General features: G+C 34.8%; 1 protein-coding gene and 1 pseudogene across 1 annotated transcript; one reads left to right on the plus strand and one right to left on the minus strand.

Annotated features, from left to right (window-relative positions):
* Positions 1-4,414: 4,414 nt before the first annotated feature.
* LOC138884016 (probable carboxylesterase 12) lies at positions 4,415-5,713 on the minus strand (annotated as a pseudogene).
* A 7,365-nt stretch (positions 5,714-13,078) lies between these two features.
* LOC104232140 (uncharacterized) lies at positions 13,079-16,697 on the plus strand. Its single transcript, XM_009785256.2, has 6 exons — positions 13,079-13,420; positions 14,318-14,553; positions 14,640-14,898; positions 15,631-15,810; positions 15,898-16,053; positions 16,160-16,697. Exons 1-6 carry the CDS (start codon positions 13,391-13,393, stop codon positions 16,331-16,333), a joined length of 1,035 nt encoding a protein of 344 aa, XP_009783558.1. The 5' UTR covers positions 13,079-13,390; the 3' UTR covers positions 16,334-16,697.
* The last annotated feature ends 1,748 nt before the right edge of the window (positions 16,698-18,445 follow it).

Below are 18,445 nucleotides of genomic sequence, written 5' to 3' on the forward strand. Positions count from 1 at the left end.
AGCCCGCCAAAGAGCAAAGGCTTTTACCAGGCCAAGAAGGTCACGGCCCGATAGAAGACTTGGCTGGAGTCAGCCTTACCTGCACGGCTACTTTGAGTCCACTTCTTGGGACATTATGCAGTGCAAGTTACCAGCCAGAAGTGCCATTTCACCCCATGAAAAGCAAAAGGGATGAAATGTAACATCAGGTCGGGGTAAGGAGGTGAGCAGCGGTGTAAAGCCCGAACACCCTCCTGAGCAACGGTGTAGAGTCCAAACATTTTCCTGAGTCAGAAGTAATCGGCCCCCCTATCTCATTGCCTCGAGCCAACGACGACAGCAGTAACAACAAAAACAAGTTAGTGCAATCTCGCTCGGTAAGGGAAAGCCCTGGAAAAAGGTCATGGCACGACTGATGAGAACGCCGCCATGTAACCTTAACGCCGCGGGCCCCAAACATAGGAAATAACAATGAATGGGGATGAAGGGAAGAAAGGGGTGAAAGGATATTGGAGAGCACTTGAATAAAAAATTGGTTCCAGGAGGCTCCCATTTATAGAGTATGGCAGTGTAACCGACAATGCCATCAATATCTTTGAAAGACAGATCGACACGAGCAATCAATATGTTCTTGGGAACTGAATCGGTGGTGATATTATCGCTTTGGAGAATGAGAATCGGCAGTACATTGAATAGCGCTGAAAAGACGAGTCAACGGGATGCCTCGGTTATAGCAAAGGCTTGCATCATAACTATGACATCATAGCGGAAAGTTCGAAGAGATGAGCATCAAGGTTGTTTCTTATCGTTCTACTCTAAGAAATGCGGGGACTATCTGTATACGGTAAAATCGGAGGGTCCAATTTTCCGTCGTTACGACGCCTTATAAGCACATCTCGAAGGCTCGAGACTACGGTCGAGTTTCATCCCTTGAGGGTCATCGGCGCTCGACCTCGGGGCAGTACGGACCAACGGTTACGGAGAGAAAGTGGGGAGTTCCCAAGGCGCATAAATAGGGATGACAAAGTCTAGTGGACTAGTCCCAAAACGAATCAAGGCCTTAACTAGCTATACCCTCTCCATATCTTTGTAATTAATGCTTTTTGTACTATGTTGGGATTTCCCCTCATATATAAAGGGGATCCTTGCCATTTTGTAAACTCATGTTGCTCAATACAAAATACACAAGAATATTCTCTCTGCTCTCTAACATATTCTCTTGATCTCATCACTCCATTTATTGCTAATACTTATTGTGTTCTATTTATTGTTCATCATTTACTGCTTATTATTGGCTATAAAGAGCCGTCATTGATTTTATTACAACTGTTAATCTCCATCGACTACCCTCGACGGGACATTGGACTCGACCCCGAGGCCCTAAATAAGCAAGCTCGAGGCCCTGATGGACAGCTATTCGGTTTGGTTAACATCTTGTTTTATGCTCTTATCTTAATTCCAAATACCTCACTTAGCATCTGTTGCCCTAACAACTAGCACAAAAATAGATAACATATTTTTAGAACCATAAAATTAAATTTAATTATTATTACCATTTTCACGGTAAACAGTATGAATGTGCACGACATCACCCTTCATGCTTTATCACTCTTTCCTCACCCAAACAATAGAAACAATAACATCCCGACAAGGGAGTCAACAATAGAAACAAATACATCCCGGCAAGGGAATCAACTATAACCAATCTCGTTCCAACATTTAACTTCACAAAATAAATCTTAACTTGAGTCAATACTCAACAATGGTCAAACACCAAGAAAATACTATAAGTCTTGTCCAACATGAATAATCGTCAATTTAAGAATAAATAGTACATAAAAAGAATCACAACAGTCACAATGTAAGACTCACGGGCATGCTCGACACCAACGTATAGAAACTCGTCACCACACCTATATATTGTACACAACACTAACACGTAGCAAATAAGACATAACACCTATTCCCTCAAGCTAAGGTTAGGCCAAACACTTACCTCGGATTTCACGGCCAAACTCAAGCCTCAAATATCGCTTTCCCTTTAGATTCCACTTCCAATTCACTTGTATCTAGCCATAATTAACTTAACAACATCAATAAATGCTAAATAATTCAACTCCAATGCTTAATTATAGGTTTTCTATCATTTTCCCCAAAAAGTCAAAAATTGACCCCGGACCCGCTTGGTCAAAACTCGAGGTTCAGACCAAAACCCCATTAGCCATTCACCCACGAGGTCTAGATCCCCAAATTTGTAAAATCCCAAATTCTCCTAAAATCCCTAATTTATACCCTTAAAGAACAAGATTTAGGCTTAGAAATCTAATGGGTGTTGATGGAAAACGAAAAAATGAGTTTAAGAACACAAACCTATGATTTGGTGATGAAATCTCACTTTAAAAATCGCCCAAAGTTGGATTCTATGGAAGAAGATATGAAATTTTGGTCTAATCCTGTTTGAGTTTTGTTTATAAAAGACTGGGCAGGCCTTCTTCACGTTCGCAAAGAGCTCTCTTGCTCAGGCTTACGCGATCCCGAGATCTTCCATGCATTCGCGAAGGGTATTCCCCCATGGCCTTCGCGTTCGCGGACCACTGTACGCGTTCGCGTAGAAGAAATGATTGATTCCCAACCCACCTCCATTTTACTATACGCGTTCGCGTGACACCGGTCGCGTTCGCGTAGAGCAGCACCACAGTGCTCCGCGTTTGCGATCGTGGCTACGCGTTCGCGAGGAACAAACCTAACCCCAGCCCTGAGTACACTTCGCGATCGCAAGAGTGGCTTCGCGACTGCGATGCACAAAATGCCTGTACACCAGAAGTAGCAACTTATACCAGATTTGCTAAGTGTAAATCACCCCGTAGCCTATCCGAAACTCACCCGATCCCTCGGGGCTCCAAACCAAACATGCATACAAACCTAAAAATATCATACGGACTTGCTCATGCGATCAAATCGCCCAAATAACATCCTAAACAACGAATTTAGCATCAAAATTAATGAAAATCTCAAGAACTCTTAAAGTTACTATTTTCACAACCGAGGGTCTGAATCACATCATATGAATTCTGTTTCTTACCAAATTTTACGAACACAACTTAAATACCATATTAAACGTGTACCGGGCTCCGAAACCAAAATACGGGGTCGATACCATCAATTTCAAACATTATTCAATTTTTAAACTCCTTATATTTTTCAGTTGAACAATTTTCTTCAAAAATTCATTTCTCGGGTTAGGGACCTCGGAATTCAATTCCGGGCATACGCCCAAGTTTCATATTTTTCTGCGGACCGTTTGGGACCGCCAAATCACAGGTTCGGTTCCGTTTACCCAAAATGTTGACCGAAGTCAACTTACATTCAATTTTAAAGGCAAAATTAGCAATTTTTCTCAAATTTTCACATAAAGGATTTCCGGATATACGTCCAGACTGCGCATGCAAATCGAGGTTAGATAAAATGAGATTTTTAAGACTTCAGAACACAGATTTAACTGTTAAAACAAGAGATCCTTTTGGGTCATCACATAATTACGGGTCTTAAACCTATTGGGCACTAATATACGTAGGAAAATCCTACATGTCGTTGCTGGTTGTTCATCATTCATTACGTGAAATATTTGATCTTCATATGCAACTGTTCTAAGAACACATCCGTTGATTGGTGGTTATATATTTGATAATATGAAATTGGTCACTTGGGCTTTCGCTAAGTAACTAAATAATATTAGAGCAAAGTTAAAGCAGGACAAGGGCATAAAATTGAGGAGCTTGTTTTTTAGTACTATATACTGGATCCAAATATATGAAGAAATGCATAAGTAAATGACTGTTCACCATCTTCCTCTTTGCCGTTCATGTTATAATTAATTGTTAGTGTGAATAATTCATCTTCTAAAGACGCTCTTTAATCCTTAAATGGATCTTTTGCAGCTTGCAAACTTTATTATGATTATTGCGGTGAAGTGAAACCTTATGATTGTGTCATATACATGTCCTCCTCCATGCTATACTATTCATTGGGAATGACTTACCAAGTTGGGAGTTGAACTTGTTTACGTCGATTTTAATATAGAAGAAATTTATATTATTATTGTCACTCAAAAAATATCTATAGACTATAGGTAAGCCGTCATAAAAAGTTGAAGTTGTAATCCTGAAAACAATGCAGATTACTATTACAACAGGTAAAGGAGATCTGTTAATGTAAAATTTCTTTACATGTCGATGAGTATTAGTTAAAATTATATTTTATTAAGAGGGATAGCAACAACAAATGAAGATTACATTATCCTGCAATTAGAGAGTAATATCACAAACCTGTAATCAACTTTCCTGCTATATATCAGGACACCGGTAAGCATTTACATCTCCAAGAGTTTCATTAATTGCTTTCTGTGAGATATTATCATCCAATTTCTTTGAGAAAACTAATGGTGTGTCTCAACATGTTCTATTTTCCAGATCTTCTCATTAAACAAGTCAACTAGTCCTTCCATCAAAACACCAGCCTTGTCACGAGTTGGTTCAAGTAAATGAAAGACATGGTCCTCACCTTCTGTCTCCATAATATCCACCTCGCCTTTCCATCCACTCTTCTTTGAGCTAGGATCTATCGAAAACAGCCTCTATATAAAAAATAGTTTATTATACTTGTGGGATATGTGGGACTTTCCCACATCGGTGGTCTAGAGTCACTTTATGGGATTTTTAAGTTCTTGTCCATTTTAAGTATTTGCTTAAGAATACACACTATTAAGTGTATGTGCAAATACTTGTTTATACTTGGGCTTGGGCCGGGTTGATTATTAAATTAATATTTTAATTTTTTATTTCTATAACAGAAAATCAATTCAAATAAACAGACATATCTGTTAATGAAATAAAGTGACTTTTCGGAAAAGGCCTGACTTTTGCTCTATAAATAAACATGAGATTCCTACAAAGAAATTCAGAAAATTTGCACGTATCAATTAGTGACTTGTTGTATCCTGAAGAAGATTGTCTGTACTTTCCCCAAATCTGTATACAGGCAATAACTTCTTTAAGGAAAGTCGTTCTCACGCGTCAAGCCTTCTCAATCTCATTTTCAATCACTATTTTTTTCTAACACTCTCTATCTCCACAAGGTAGGGATAAGATGTGCGTACAAACTATCCTCCCAGATCCCACATGTGGGGTTACACTGCGTCTGTTGTTGCCCGTCTCTCAGGAAGTCCTTCTCTGCAGTAAAAACCATAATTTTTAGACAAATAAGATTGGACAATAACCTAGGATGACCTGCTGGATTTAACCTCGGATCATCAAGTCCTGGACATTCTGGAAAAATAAAAGACCAATACTCATCAGGTTGATTGTTACCGAAAATAGGATGGATTAATACCATTCCAACAATCCTAAAACCATCCCCTAGCTAGTGGCTTTTCACTAGCACTTGCTCGAACCACCATGTCGTGTACAATATTGGCACCCGCACTATCACCAGCCAAGAAAACACGCGAGAAGTCAACGGGAGCCTTGAGCCATGGCTCCTCAATAAATTCTTCTGAAATGAGATGGTCACACGTTTCAACATATAAAGCAACCCATTTGATAACCGCCCAAGAATCATCGTAGCATGCACGTAGGTAAAGGGTGTTATGGGGCTAGCCTATAATCAACGGATATGGCAACTAAGAGTGACAGTTTAATGTTAGAGCGAATTGCAGGCTTCATATGACTTCAATGAGTTCTTGAATTATTGAATTTTACTTCATTTACAAAGACTTTGCATTGACTTATAGGAGTTTCTTATATATATGTTTGAATACTCTGGTTGCTATATTTTAACTTAAAAGATGTTTTTAATAAACCTTTCTTTGTTTATATTTGGTTATTAAATTTATGGCTTTGCTGTATCTGAATTTGTCTTCACCCTCTTTTGATTCAACTCCTTCTACTCATTATTCTTTTGGTGTATCTGATGATGCCAGGATGTGTTCCTCGAGCGCCCATGTTGCTTGAACTTCTCGAAAATATCTACGGTTGCTTATCGAATTTTTTGGAGGATCTGACACGAATACAATAGCATTTTGAAGAGTCCAGGCATTATCCTATCACATATACAAATTAATTAAGTACTTTAACGTTTAAGCTTTTTTTATCATTAAAATTATTTCTTAGAGCTTGTATGGGGTGAAATTGGTTTATAATAAATGATCGAATAATAGCATGATACCGATTTGAAGACAGGTAAAAGGCGAGTCAAATAACAACCAGTACCAGATACAGCAGCTAATTGATATCGGGTAAATCCCGAAGGGAGCGTGGTCAAAGAGAGCAGATCGAGTATTTGTCGTCGGATAGCATTCAATAGAAGAATATACTGTAACATTAAATGATCAACCATTACAGAGAATATTTACATTCATGGGATGTCGTTACATATTCATCAATGACTCATTTATTATTATTTAAGTGAGGCTTAATCCTGTGATCTTATTTCTCTAGTTATAGCTATGAATAGCAGGCTCAGCAATCATTGTAACACAGGAAATTCTTGGAGAAACAGATGTTATTTTACTTCCGCTCTCAATTAAATAACTTTATTTGCTCTTTATTATCGCATTTATTTTTATCCTAGGAGACATTGCGCTCGGAAAACAGGCTTGTCATCTTCTTCAATTTATATTGTTTAGTCTTATTTTTATCTTATTTCTTTATTATTTTTTAATCAAATCAGTTCGATTATCTATAAACCATATAATAAATTTAACTATACTGTTTAACGGGTAAACATAGCTAATATTAAATTCTTCTAAACTCATTTTTTTGGTTCAAACGTCTTAATTAGTTCCTAATTGGCTACTTTGTTTAATAATATTGGAGTAGTTAGATGATTAGGACAAGTTATTCAGTAGGACATATACATATAGCTCACATAATCTTAATTGTTCTTGTCTCTTACTTTACCTCAGAATTATATTTTTATTGCATGATCATGACTATATATGAGTGGGTGCAGACATACAACCGTGTAATAATACGTGTATGAAGAAAAAAAATCCCACTTTGTAGCAGAAATTTCGATAACAATTGCGAAAATTTCTTTTTTTAGAAGTCTCTTAATTTAGAACCAAGAAAAAAAGAAAGAAATAGAGAGTTGATTTTCAATATAACTGTCCACAAACAGAAAAACAGAAGTTATTTTGAAGTAAATTTTAGAGTATGGTTTGATTAAAAAAAATTTAGAGTTTGGGGACCTTCCATTGCTTCTTCTCTGCTGTCTCGTAAGATACGTATTTCATTAGGATTTAAGTTTGATGCGTTAGACGGTTTCATCAATATTTATATATTTAGATCCTTTATAAGTTCATTTTATATTTTAATTAACTGTGCTTGCTCGAGTCGAGAGTCTCTTGAAAATAACCCTTTTACCTGTACAAGGTAGAAATAAGGCCGCGCACACACCATCATCTCCACACTTTACGTGTGAAAATATACTGAATTTATTGTTGTTGTAGGTAAATTTTTGTAATAAATATTAATTAGTAACCTAGTAAATAATATAATTATTATGTTATCACAAATTAAACTACACTGATTTTAATTTAAAATAGTCTGTACATCACCTCTTTTTGTTATAAATTTATTCTTACGAAACTATTCTAGATCTCCTGCATATTCTGGGGACCCGTTTGGCCATAGATTTTGTCAAAATTTATTTGGGTTTTTTTAGCAAATACATGTTTCTTCATAAATTTTATCCATATTTTGGCAAATTCCCAAAAGCCAGAGCTGGTTTTGGTCCAAAATATTACTATTATATTTTTTAAAAATTGTCCCAAACTTTTGTATTTTATAAAAGAGCCCACCATTTATTATTTTGTAATAATGATGTTTCATCTTCTATGTATTTCATTATAAAAATGATAATTTTGTACCAAATTTATTTATGTTCAGGACTATGATTTGTGATAATATAATGAATGTCGTTGATGAAGATACTATTGGGTATTTGTGAAAAATTTTATAACCTATGGGTATAAGTCATGTTTTATGTTTTTTCAAAAAAAAAACGTAAAATATGTTTTTAAAACTGATGTCCAAACATATTTTCATTTTCAAACCAAATTTTACTCAAATAAAATTTTTTAAAATAAATTTGGGACTCTACGACGAAACGCTAGTTAGTCTAATAGTAAGAAGTTTCATGTTCTTGTTTCAGTATTTCATGCTTTCTTTAAGGCTTTCAGCAACCCCCCACCCCCCCCCCACCCCTCCCTTCATAAAGAAAATAAAAAGGAAGAAGGGGACGTTATCTTTTAGAAAGTTCAACAACAACAACCCAGTATAATTTTACAAGTGGGGTCTGGAATGAATTGTACTATTTTTCCTCACCAGAATGGAACTAGTTATTAATTAAATATAAAATTCCAATATCATTTAGGGTGTCTTTCGTTGGAAGGAAAATATTTTCGAAAAATGCTTTTCAATTTTTTCATATTTGATTGGTTTAAATATTTTTGAAAATATTTTTCTCATGAACTCACTTTCCTTCAATTGGAGGAAAATATTTTCCCTATCAAAAGAGGAGAAAATATTTTTCAAAACTTCTTCTCAACCTTCTCCACCCTAGTCATTTTCTATGGAAAATATTTTTTGTGAAAAACATTTCCCTCGTACCAAACACATCCTAAATAAAACTATTTTTTTTTTGGACAAGACCACAAAGAAAGAACAAGAAATTTAATAAGCGCCGGCGAAGCTGCAGGCAAGAGTCAAACCGAGGACCGCAGCTTCAGCGGAAAGTGCGCCCCAATAGTATTTACTATTGTAGTATTTTTTTATTTTTATTATACATCAGAAAAAAAAAAGAAAAAAAAAAAAGAGAAAATTACAAGATAAGAATAAAAACTCTAACAAGATGAAAGTGCATATACCTAAGAGCATCTCCAGCGCTCCTCTATTTCTCCATAATACAGCTATTTTTTGTCAAAATATGCCTCCAATGCTCACCAATTTTGGTTGCAAAACGGAGGATGAATAGTGTTACTCTAAATTTGAAATGACACTATTCATCTTCTCCATTACTATTCATTATTATTTTATTATTATTTTTATTATTTAATTATTTTAATTTATCTCTTTATATTTACCTAATTATATTTATGTAATATCCTTATAATATTAATTTTACATCTTAACTTTACTGTATAATTTTGATAAATAATTTTTATGCATTTATTATTTTTATGTATAATTGTAAGTTAATTTTATTATAAGTTATAATTGTACAAAATATATATAATTAATCATCTCAAAAAATGAATGGTGCAAATATAAAATATTAGATGTTGCTAAAATTGAAAGGTGTGAATATAAAATATTAGATGTTGCTGTAGACACTGAAATTTTAACATATCAAAATAAATCCTAAATTAGGGTTACTTGGTGGCTACTTGATCACGCCCAACTCTAGTCCTAAAAAGGATTAGCGGTCGCTGCAAATATAATCCGGTCTAAAAGTCCGGAGTCAAATCCCACAGAGAACTAAGGCTTAGCTATATCTGTTTAATATCACTAAAAAGACAAGTTTGAACAATTTTCTAAATTATAAAGATTGAGATTTATATTTCTAACTAATTAACTAGCAAATACTAGAAAACGGTAAAATTATCAACTATCGAGACTAAGGGTTGGAGACTAAATTAAGGAGATCTAGAGTTATGATTTCCCCAATTGTCGGAATCCTTCTAGCTATGTTCCCTGCAATTTTGTCAATGTATTCTCTACTGATCGTAAACACTTTAGATATTGTAATTCTCTCTCGAGCAACTACAACAATTTACTAGACATATTCTCTCGAACTACGCTAGTTGGCTTTATCTAACCGCTCATTATGACCACGTCAAGGCTTTGTTATTTCTAAACCTGCCTTTAAACCCATTGTATTGATTTCTCACATACGTTAGGAATGACGTTGTTCAACAACTACCTAAATATGTACTCTCTCTCTCGAGCACTACACACTAAATAGGCAGAGTCAATTGATGGCCATTCAATCAACAATAACAAACACATAGTTGAACAAGTAGAGAAATCCAACGGCTCAATTATATAAAAACATAACAAGAATTTATCCTACAAAATGTTCTATCAAAATCCTAGATAACAAATTAGCTATTCATAATAGTATGTAAAACAACAATATTAAAAGTCATAACAACAATGAAAAAAATAGGAAGAGGAAGGAAAAACTCGTAGAAGAATTCTCCGCTTGCTTCTATTGTGTCTTTGCCTCCTTAGGTTGAATCTGTGTCAAAAATTGGTCTCCGCCTCTCAAAATACCGTTTTCCATGCATATATACCAAGTAGGGTCGGACCCAAACTATTATACCTTATCATACGCAAAAAAGAACAAGTTTCCAGGCCTAGACGCCTGCGCCCGCGGCCGAACGCGGTACGGGCGCGGTATTTGGCAAGTCTACTGCCTCAGCCCGCCTCAGGTCCGCGGTCGCGGTTTCGACCGCATTTTGCACCCTGTTCCGTTTGGAATTTGCAAAAACGTAAAACATGAAAGTTGTAGACCTTTGAGTTAACTTTCCAACCATATATTGTGGAGCGCAAATGAAGCTCTGAGAAAAAAATTATGTCTATTTTACTAGACAGCACGCAATATGCCTACTCGATTCTTCGTTTTGTTGTTCTATCATCCGTTGATCCCCGAATACGATCCCGACTTAATTCTTTGGGATTTTACTCCGAATTCAAAGCTCCAAATTACTTGAATTCATTCCATAATATTTACATAACTCGGAATCACTCCTACAAGGCATAAAACACACAATTAGTGCAAGACACTAGCGATTAAAACTCAAACTCAATTAAAGTGCAGTAAATTTGAGTGTAATAAGCGACTAAAATACGTAATTATAGCCTATTATCACTACTTCACCCAAACCCTAATTCATGCCAATAAATAAGGCTATATATGTCCTTCAAAGAAAATCTCAACAATTCCATAAACTCTCGGAATATGTACAAAGAGATCAAATATGAGATCTCTAAAATTTGATGAAACTCTTGAAATATTCATTAAGAGATTAAAGACATGTCAAATATGCCTTACTTAAAGTCTTACGTTCGAGAAATACGCCGTTAAGGCCTTCGAATCACGTAGAATAGGGAAGAATCAAGGGATAAACAGAGTTGTAACCTGCAATGTTTATCAATAAAATTCTTTTTTTTATTTATAGTTGTTTGTGATTGCAGTTTTATTTTTCTCTGCATAAATTTGTTGCAAACAAATTGGCACGCCCAGTGAGACCAGTTCTGTTCTTCATCTCTTCCTCCTACAAATCAAAAACTTCAAGTTTCAAGATTATCTGTTGTGATGGTCGGGTACTTCAAGTTTCAGCAATACCTCGACAAACCTTGAAGTAGGGGACATTTATAGATACTGAAATTTTAACAGATCAAGATAAATCCTAAATTCAAGACAACTCTTAAAATATTGAGAGTCTATTAGGGTTACTTGGTGGCTACTCCACCCAAAACCTAATTCATGCCTATAAATAAGGCTACATATGTCCTTCAAAGAGAATCTGAGCAATTCCATAAACTCACGAAATATGCACAAAGAGAACAAATATGAAATCTCTGAAATTTCATGAAACTCTTGGAATATCCATTAAGAGATCAAAGACATGTCAAATATGTCTTGTTTAAAGTCCTACGTTCGAGAAATACGCCGCTAAGGCCCTAGAATCACGTAGAATAAATTGGAAGGAAGAATTAAGGGATAAACAGAGTTGTAACCTACAATGTTTACCAATATATTTTTTTATTTATAGTTGTTTGTGATTGCAGTTTTATTTTTCTCTATATAGATTTGTTGCAAACAGTTGCTAAAATTGAAAAGTGAAAATTAAAAATACATGAAAGTTGAAAATACATTAAATTAAAATGCTAAAAATTGAATGATATATAACATCAAATGATATATATATATATATATATATATATGTTTACCTCGAAAAATGTGAGTAACAATTAAAGATAATTTGTGGTTTTAAAGATATGTGATTTATTCAAATACTAGTAAATATACAAATAATATTAGGTTTAAGTAAGAAGAATTGATGAACCAAATCAATGTTGCTAGAGCAATAAGGACCTCGAGCTCGATTTTCTTGGGGGCTTCGAGGTGAGCTAAGAGCAATGAAATATGAACAATAAAGTAAAAGTAATAAAGCTGAAGAACAATTATTGAGCACGGTAAATAAGAAAAGCAGAGTAGAATATTCTATTACAGTGAATAATATATCTTTACAAATGACTAAGATCCCCTTTATATAGGAGGGGAAAACCCTAATATGGTACATTTCCAATTATGGCAAAAAATTCTATTGGTACAGCTGTATAACAACCTAGTACGGACTTGTACTATTTCATACAAATCTTATCCCATAATTTATGCCCTGATCCACGTGTCATTGAAAAATTTCCGCTCTTTCTTGAGTGATATCGAAATTGTACTGCCCTCGAGGTAGATCATGACGGGTCACTGATTTGCTCCTCGAGTGCGCACATCCCGGCCAGGATCGATTCTTACTTCGAGCTTCCCGAACTCGAACTCGGGGTATGATCAAGTCTTCAAAATCGAGCTCTTCGATTTCGACCGTAATTAAATGCTTTATGTTCTTATCTAAATTGGTATTAATTTCAATGCATAGGCTTTTGAGACAAAGTATCTTCCATGTTAAGTATGCCCAATCTCCTACTAAAATACCATAATTAGTTCTTACTTCCATAATAAATGAGGCTTTTCTTGAATTTAATAAGTAGATATCAATTCCAATTCAAAAGAATAATGATTTGGATATTAAAAAGCTAATGTCAGAAAATGAAAGACGTGAGTATTCCTCGTAAGTCGCGTTCTCTGCCGTTAAAGCAAACGGCAATTTATTAGTACTACCAATATTTTATAATGATTAAAAATATTCAAAAAAGAATGATTTGATTCCCTTGACAAAATCAACCCAGAACGAAAACGACACCGATTTAGTAGTCCCTTTCCATTCCTTTCACTTCTTTTTCCAATGGCAAATTGCACGCAGGAAAACAGGGGAAAAAAAAAGAAAGAAAGAAAGAAAGAAAACAAAAGAAGCTGCAAATCTGAAGACAAATCTAAGCAATAAATCCAAAAACATTAGTACATTGTTCTTCACGAGAAACAAAAAAGCTCATAGCTTTGGCTACTTTTCTGGTTCTACATATATATTTCTATTATTCTATACATACATATTAACATATGTAATGCATGTGTTTGGAATCTATAGAGATGAACAAAGCTGAGAAGAATATGGGGAAGAATATGTGAAACTGTGCTAACCCCAAATGTTCTTTCCCTTTTGAGCACAAACATGGCTGACGATTTCTGTATTTTCACCAAGGTTTGTCTTTATTTTCTTGATTATTCGATTTTGGTTGTAAAGTTTCATCTTTTGCCTTTTTGGATTTTAATTTGGGTTTCTTCTTTACCTTAGAGATTTGTTGATTATTTACTTAAAGTTTTGGTCTTTTTGTTGTTATTAATATTTAAGAGGAGGAAATTTAGCTTTTCTCTTTATTGTTTTTTTTTTATTTCTTTAGGCTTAAAATTTGTTTTAAGCTCAGCTTTGTACAATAAGAATCTGGGATTATTCTGCATCACACTAATTTGTTTTTTAGTTGCTTAAAGTTTAGGCCTTTTAATTATTGTTAGCATTTAGTGGGAGTTAGCTCAAGCTTCTCTTTTTATTCCTTTCTTTAGTTATCATTGTAAAATATGTAGAATAGTAATGTTAAATTGGATTATCATCTACCTTTATCATTAATAGAATGTAGAATAGATATGGATTCTCTAGGTTATGAAATGCCTTGATATACTTTAGATTGTAGTGTTTGCTTTGATTGAATGACCCCTTTTGAAGTGCTCTTTGATGTAAATTTTTGTTATATTCTTATGAGGAGCTCGTCCTAGAAGTTGCGATTCTCAAGAACAAAAAACTTGGAATGAGATGGGCTAAGTGGGCTATATACCAAGGGTTGATGTAGCTTAGTTCAACTATAATCAAACCTCTTTATAACAGTCTCGATTGTTCCAACATTTTTATGAAAATTATTTCCAAGGAAAACTTGGTCGTTATAGTGAAGTGTTGTTATAAAGGATGACTCTTATAAAGAAGTTCGACTGTAGTTTGGTATTGAAGTGTACTTGATTGAGAGCTTGTTTGAGCAACTTAATTTATATTGAGACCGATGATAAGAAAAGTGAAGTCCTTAGCAGTTTATCTTCTGATTCTATTCAGGATTCCTTCATTATAAAGCCACCAAAGAAATCTCCACTGATGTTGAAACTGGTGGTCTTAATCTTTGCAATGGTATGTGGAGTTTATATATGTTCAATCGGCCTGAAACAAATTGGTGTGCGTTCCAGTGGGCGGTTATTAAGTGTTCATGTGGTTGAAAAGCCATGTGAGGCAACTGACATTGAACCTTCAGAAAAACCTTATGTGCACTTTCCCAAGCCAAAGACTTTTAGCCGGTAAGCATTTTTTTCTTCTTCTGTTTTATGTTTTGAGTTTCTCTTTGTTGATAAAATTACTGAGTTTCTGTCTGCTATATATTCAGGGCCGAGTGTGCTTGCAATCCTGTAAGGTATTTTGCAATTTTATCCACTCAGAGATCTGGTAGCGGATGGTTTGAGACATTGTTAAACAGTCATATGAATATAAGCTCTAATGGGGAGATTTTTTCTGTTAAAGTGCGGAAAAGTAACGTGTCAACAATTTTGGATACACTGGACAAACTTTATAACCTAGACTTTTTGACGAGTGCTTCCAAGAACGAATGTACAGCTGCAGTTGGACTCAAGTGGATGCTTAATCAGGTAAGCTCTTCCTTGAAATTTATGATGTAAATTCTATGAGATATATGCTGATTACTTCGTATTCATTTTTCTTTTCATTTTTTCCTATGCTTTTTGGATGTATAGAGCCCAACTAATTCGGGATTGAGGCATAGTTGTTGTTGTATATATTTGACATCTTGACATAATCTTAGGATTAGTAGAATTATTTAGTTGTTGAAAGTTGTTTATCTGTCAGTTGCTGAGCTTGATTTGGTATAAAGTTGATGGATAACGCCCAGCGGCCAGCACTATCATACATCTTAGTGAGAAAAAAGATATTGTATAGAGTTTATGGGAAGCTAATGCTTGAACAATGAGTAAGATGGGTCTAAAAAGAATCATTCGCATTGCACCATCTCGATTTTTTTTTTTAATGACATAAGATTACTATGAAATAGTTACAAGTACCAGATATTAATGCTTGGCTGCTTAGTTTCTCCACCCGCTCCCTGCCCCTCGACCTTTTTGTGTGAAAGGTGAAGAGGGTCTTTAAAACTATTATTATTTTGTTACAGGGTGTGGATTCACCCGTCCTTTACAACTGCAGAAAATTTGAAATTAGATTGGAAATGTTTATTTTTTGGGGGGAAGAAACTTTGCGTTCTTCTTTTTCATTTTTTTTCTCTTTTGCCTGTCTCTTGTCAACTGCTTTCTGTCGTCATGCTTATGGAGAATGCAATTGATTCCAATTCCATTGGAATGTCACTACAGGGTCTGATGCAGCATCATGAGCAAATTGTTGAATATTTTAAAACTCGAGGAGTTTCTGCTATCTTTCTCTTCAGAAGAAATCTTTTGCGCAGAATGGTTTCAATGCAGGCAAATTCCTATGATCAGAACGCTAAGCTGTTAAATGGAACCCACAAGTCTCATGTGCATTCTCCCAAAGAGGTCAGTCTTGCAACTCTATTTCGCTCGTGTCTACGCCAATACTTAATGTCACTACGGTGTCTTAAGCAATACAATTTTATTATTCAGGCTGAGATACTTGCAAGTTACAAACCTACGATAAACACAACTTTGCTGATCCCCAACCTGAAGCAAGTAGACGACATGGCTACAAAAGCCGTGGAATACTTCAGTAGCACCCGACATATTATCTTGTACTACGAAGACATAATAAAAAATCAAACAGTAAGAGTTCGCATATTCTACCATAACCTTGAACTTACAGTCCCATAGGAAGAAAGTTCATCTTGTTCGCGATGCTTACTTTTTTAGTTTTCCGTTTTCCTTACAGATACTGAATGATGTTCAAGATTTCCTAAAAGTTCCTAGAAAGGACCTTCACAGTCGTCAGGTGAAGATACACAAGGGGCCCTTGTCTTCACAAGTTGAAAACTGGGTTGACGTTGAAAAGACACTCAAGGGAACGCCTTATGAAAGCTTCCTACATGCAGATTACAAAATATAGATTTGCAGTCGTCGTGTACAGATGTAGCTTGTGTTTGTTCAACTCAATTCTTTCATTATTTACTGTTAGGAGAAGTTCTACTACACGTGATCTTAGCCAAAAGGCCGAGAAAGGTATACTTGTTAGCAGAAGTTAACAGGGGAGCTTCTAGTTAAGATTTTGGTAGCAGCATATTGTCTTCTAGTTCTGCCATACCAGGCAATGGGTGTTGTCTTTGTTAAGTAGAATTTTTTTTGCCTTTTCTTTTAATTAGTTAAAGAACTTGTAAGCGATACGATTAAAGAATTTTGTAATTTTTGTTATCAATTGTTTATTTGCTTTCTCCTTCCAGAAAGGCAGGAGTAATGATGTGTTGCCTTGCAAATTTCCTGTGTAGATAAATTGCACATAAGGTATAGTCTCAGATGATTTTTCTTAGAGACTAGTTAATTCCTGAGAAGGAGAGATTTGGAGCAACGGTAAAATTATCTTCGTGTGATCTATAAGTTACGGGTTCATGTCGCGAAAGTAAACACTAATGCTTGCATTATAGTAGGCTGTCTACATCACGCCTCTAGGGGTGCAGACCTTCTCCAAACTCTACGTGAATACAGGATGCTTTGTGCATCGGGCTGTCCATTTTACTAGTTACTACCAAAGGGGAAGTACTTATGCACTTGGCGTTTGCCTAAAAAGTAATTTAACCTAAAGAGTTACAAATTTAAAGTGAGAATATAACATCAAAGTTAAGTGAAAAGTAATTTACAAGATATGTCTTGCATTTATCGATCTGGTGCAAACGCTGGATATGAGAGTGATGTTTAAAAAGGGGTGGTAATAATTGACTCGGAAAAAAAATTAGTTAGGTCAGCACAACCAAATGTGCAAGCAATTCAAATGATCATGGTGAACACGCCATGTTTAAGTGATAGCGGAAATATATATATATATATATATATATATATATCTTGTATTAATTGGTTTGATGTAAATATTAGATCGGGATAAATCTTTTAAGGGAGTTGGTGATAATGGACCAAGAAAAGAATCTAAGCATTGGATTCTATTCATTGCATTCATATGATTCATATTAAACATTCATTGTATTAATATGATGCTAGTATCTAAGCGTTGGGTATCACCAACCTTATCTCTTGTGCATCAACAAACTCTTGTTTGTGACGTAAAATGGATGGAAAAAGACAAATAAAAAGAGTGTGAAGGGTTTTTGTTTTTTTGAATCTTATTCAAAGAATGCTGATAATTCATTCCATTAAATCATATTGAGAACCACTCCCTGACTACTTTCAGGTCCTTACCCTACAGAATTATAAGGACTAATCATATTTCGTGGGCATAATATTTTATAACTATAGTTTATAATGCTAGTTAAGCACTTTATCCCTTTGACCACCTAGAAAGGACCTTTCAGCTCCTAAAATCGAAGTCATCCAAAAATTAAAAGCACAAGTTGTCGACTAAACGCTAAGGACCGTTTGGTCATAGATTTTGCCAAAACAAATTTGGGTTCTATTTGGCAAATACATGTTTGGCCATAGATTTTGCCTACATTTTGGCAAAATCTTAAATCCCAAATCCCAAATTTTGGGCCAAAATATTACAAACACTAATAATGTACTATGTGTTTTTCCAAAATAAATTTGAGAAATATGTTTTGAAAACTGATGTCCAAACACATTTTCATCTTCAAACCAAACTTCACCCAAATCAGATTTTTCAAAACAAATTTGGGAATCTATGGCCAAAATACTAATCCGTAGGACGAAGAGGAAATGTGTCTCAGCGCAAGGATTTATGGCTGGTTTGGATGGTTGTTACATGTTGTTTTATATCGTATTGTTACTTTAAATATAATGTTTATTTTGACTGTTACATAAATTTTATTGTATTGTATCGTATCGTCAAATTTGTCGTTATGTAATGACAAAAAGTGCCACTATATGGAACGATTGATTTGGTGTGGTCGCGTCGTTACCTTATTTTTTCTCTTATCTTTCCCTTCTTTATTATTAAATAATCCTATTTTATCTTTTACCTTACCTTTTTATATAATAATTCTACCTCGTACCTTACTTTTTCATTGTGATATTGTAAGTTTATTCTTCATATTAT

This window comes from Nicotiana sylvestris, chromosome 12 (assembly GCF_000393655.2).
Source record: "Nicotiana sylvestris chromosome 12, ASM39365v2, whole genome shotgun sequence".
Classification (NCBI taxonomy): Eukaryota; Viridiplantae; Streptophyta; class Magnoliopsida; order Solanales; family Solanaceae; genus Nicotiana; species Nicotiana sylvestris.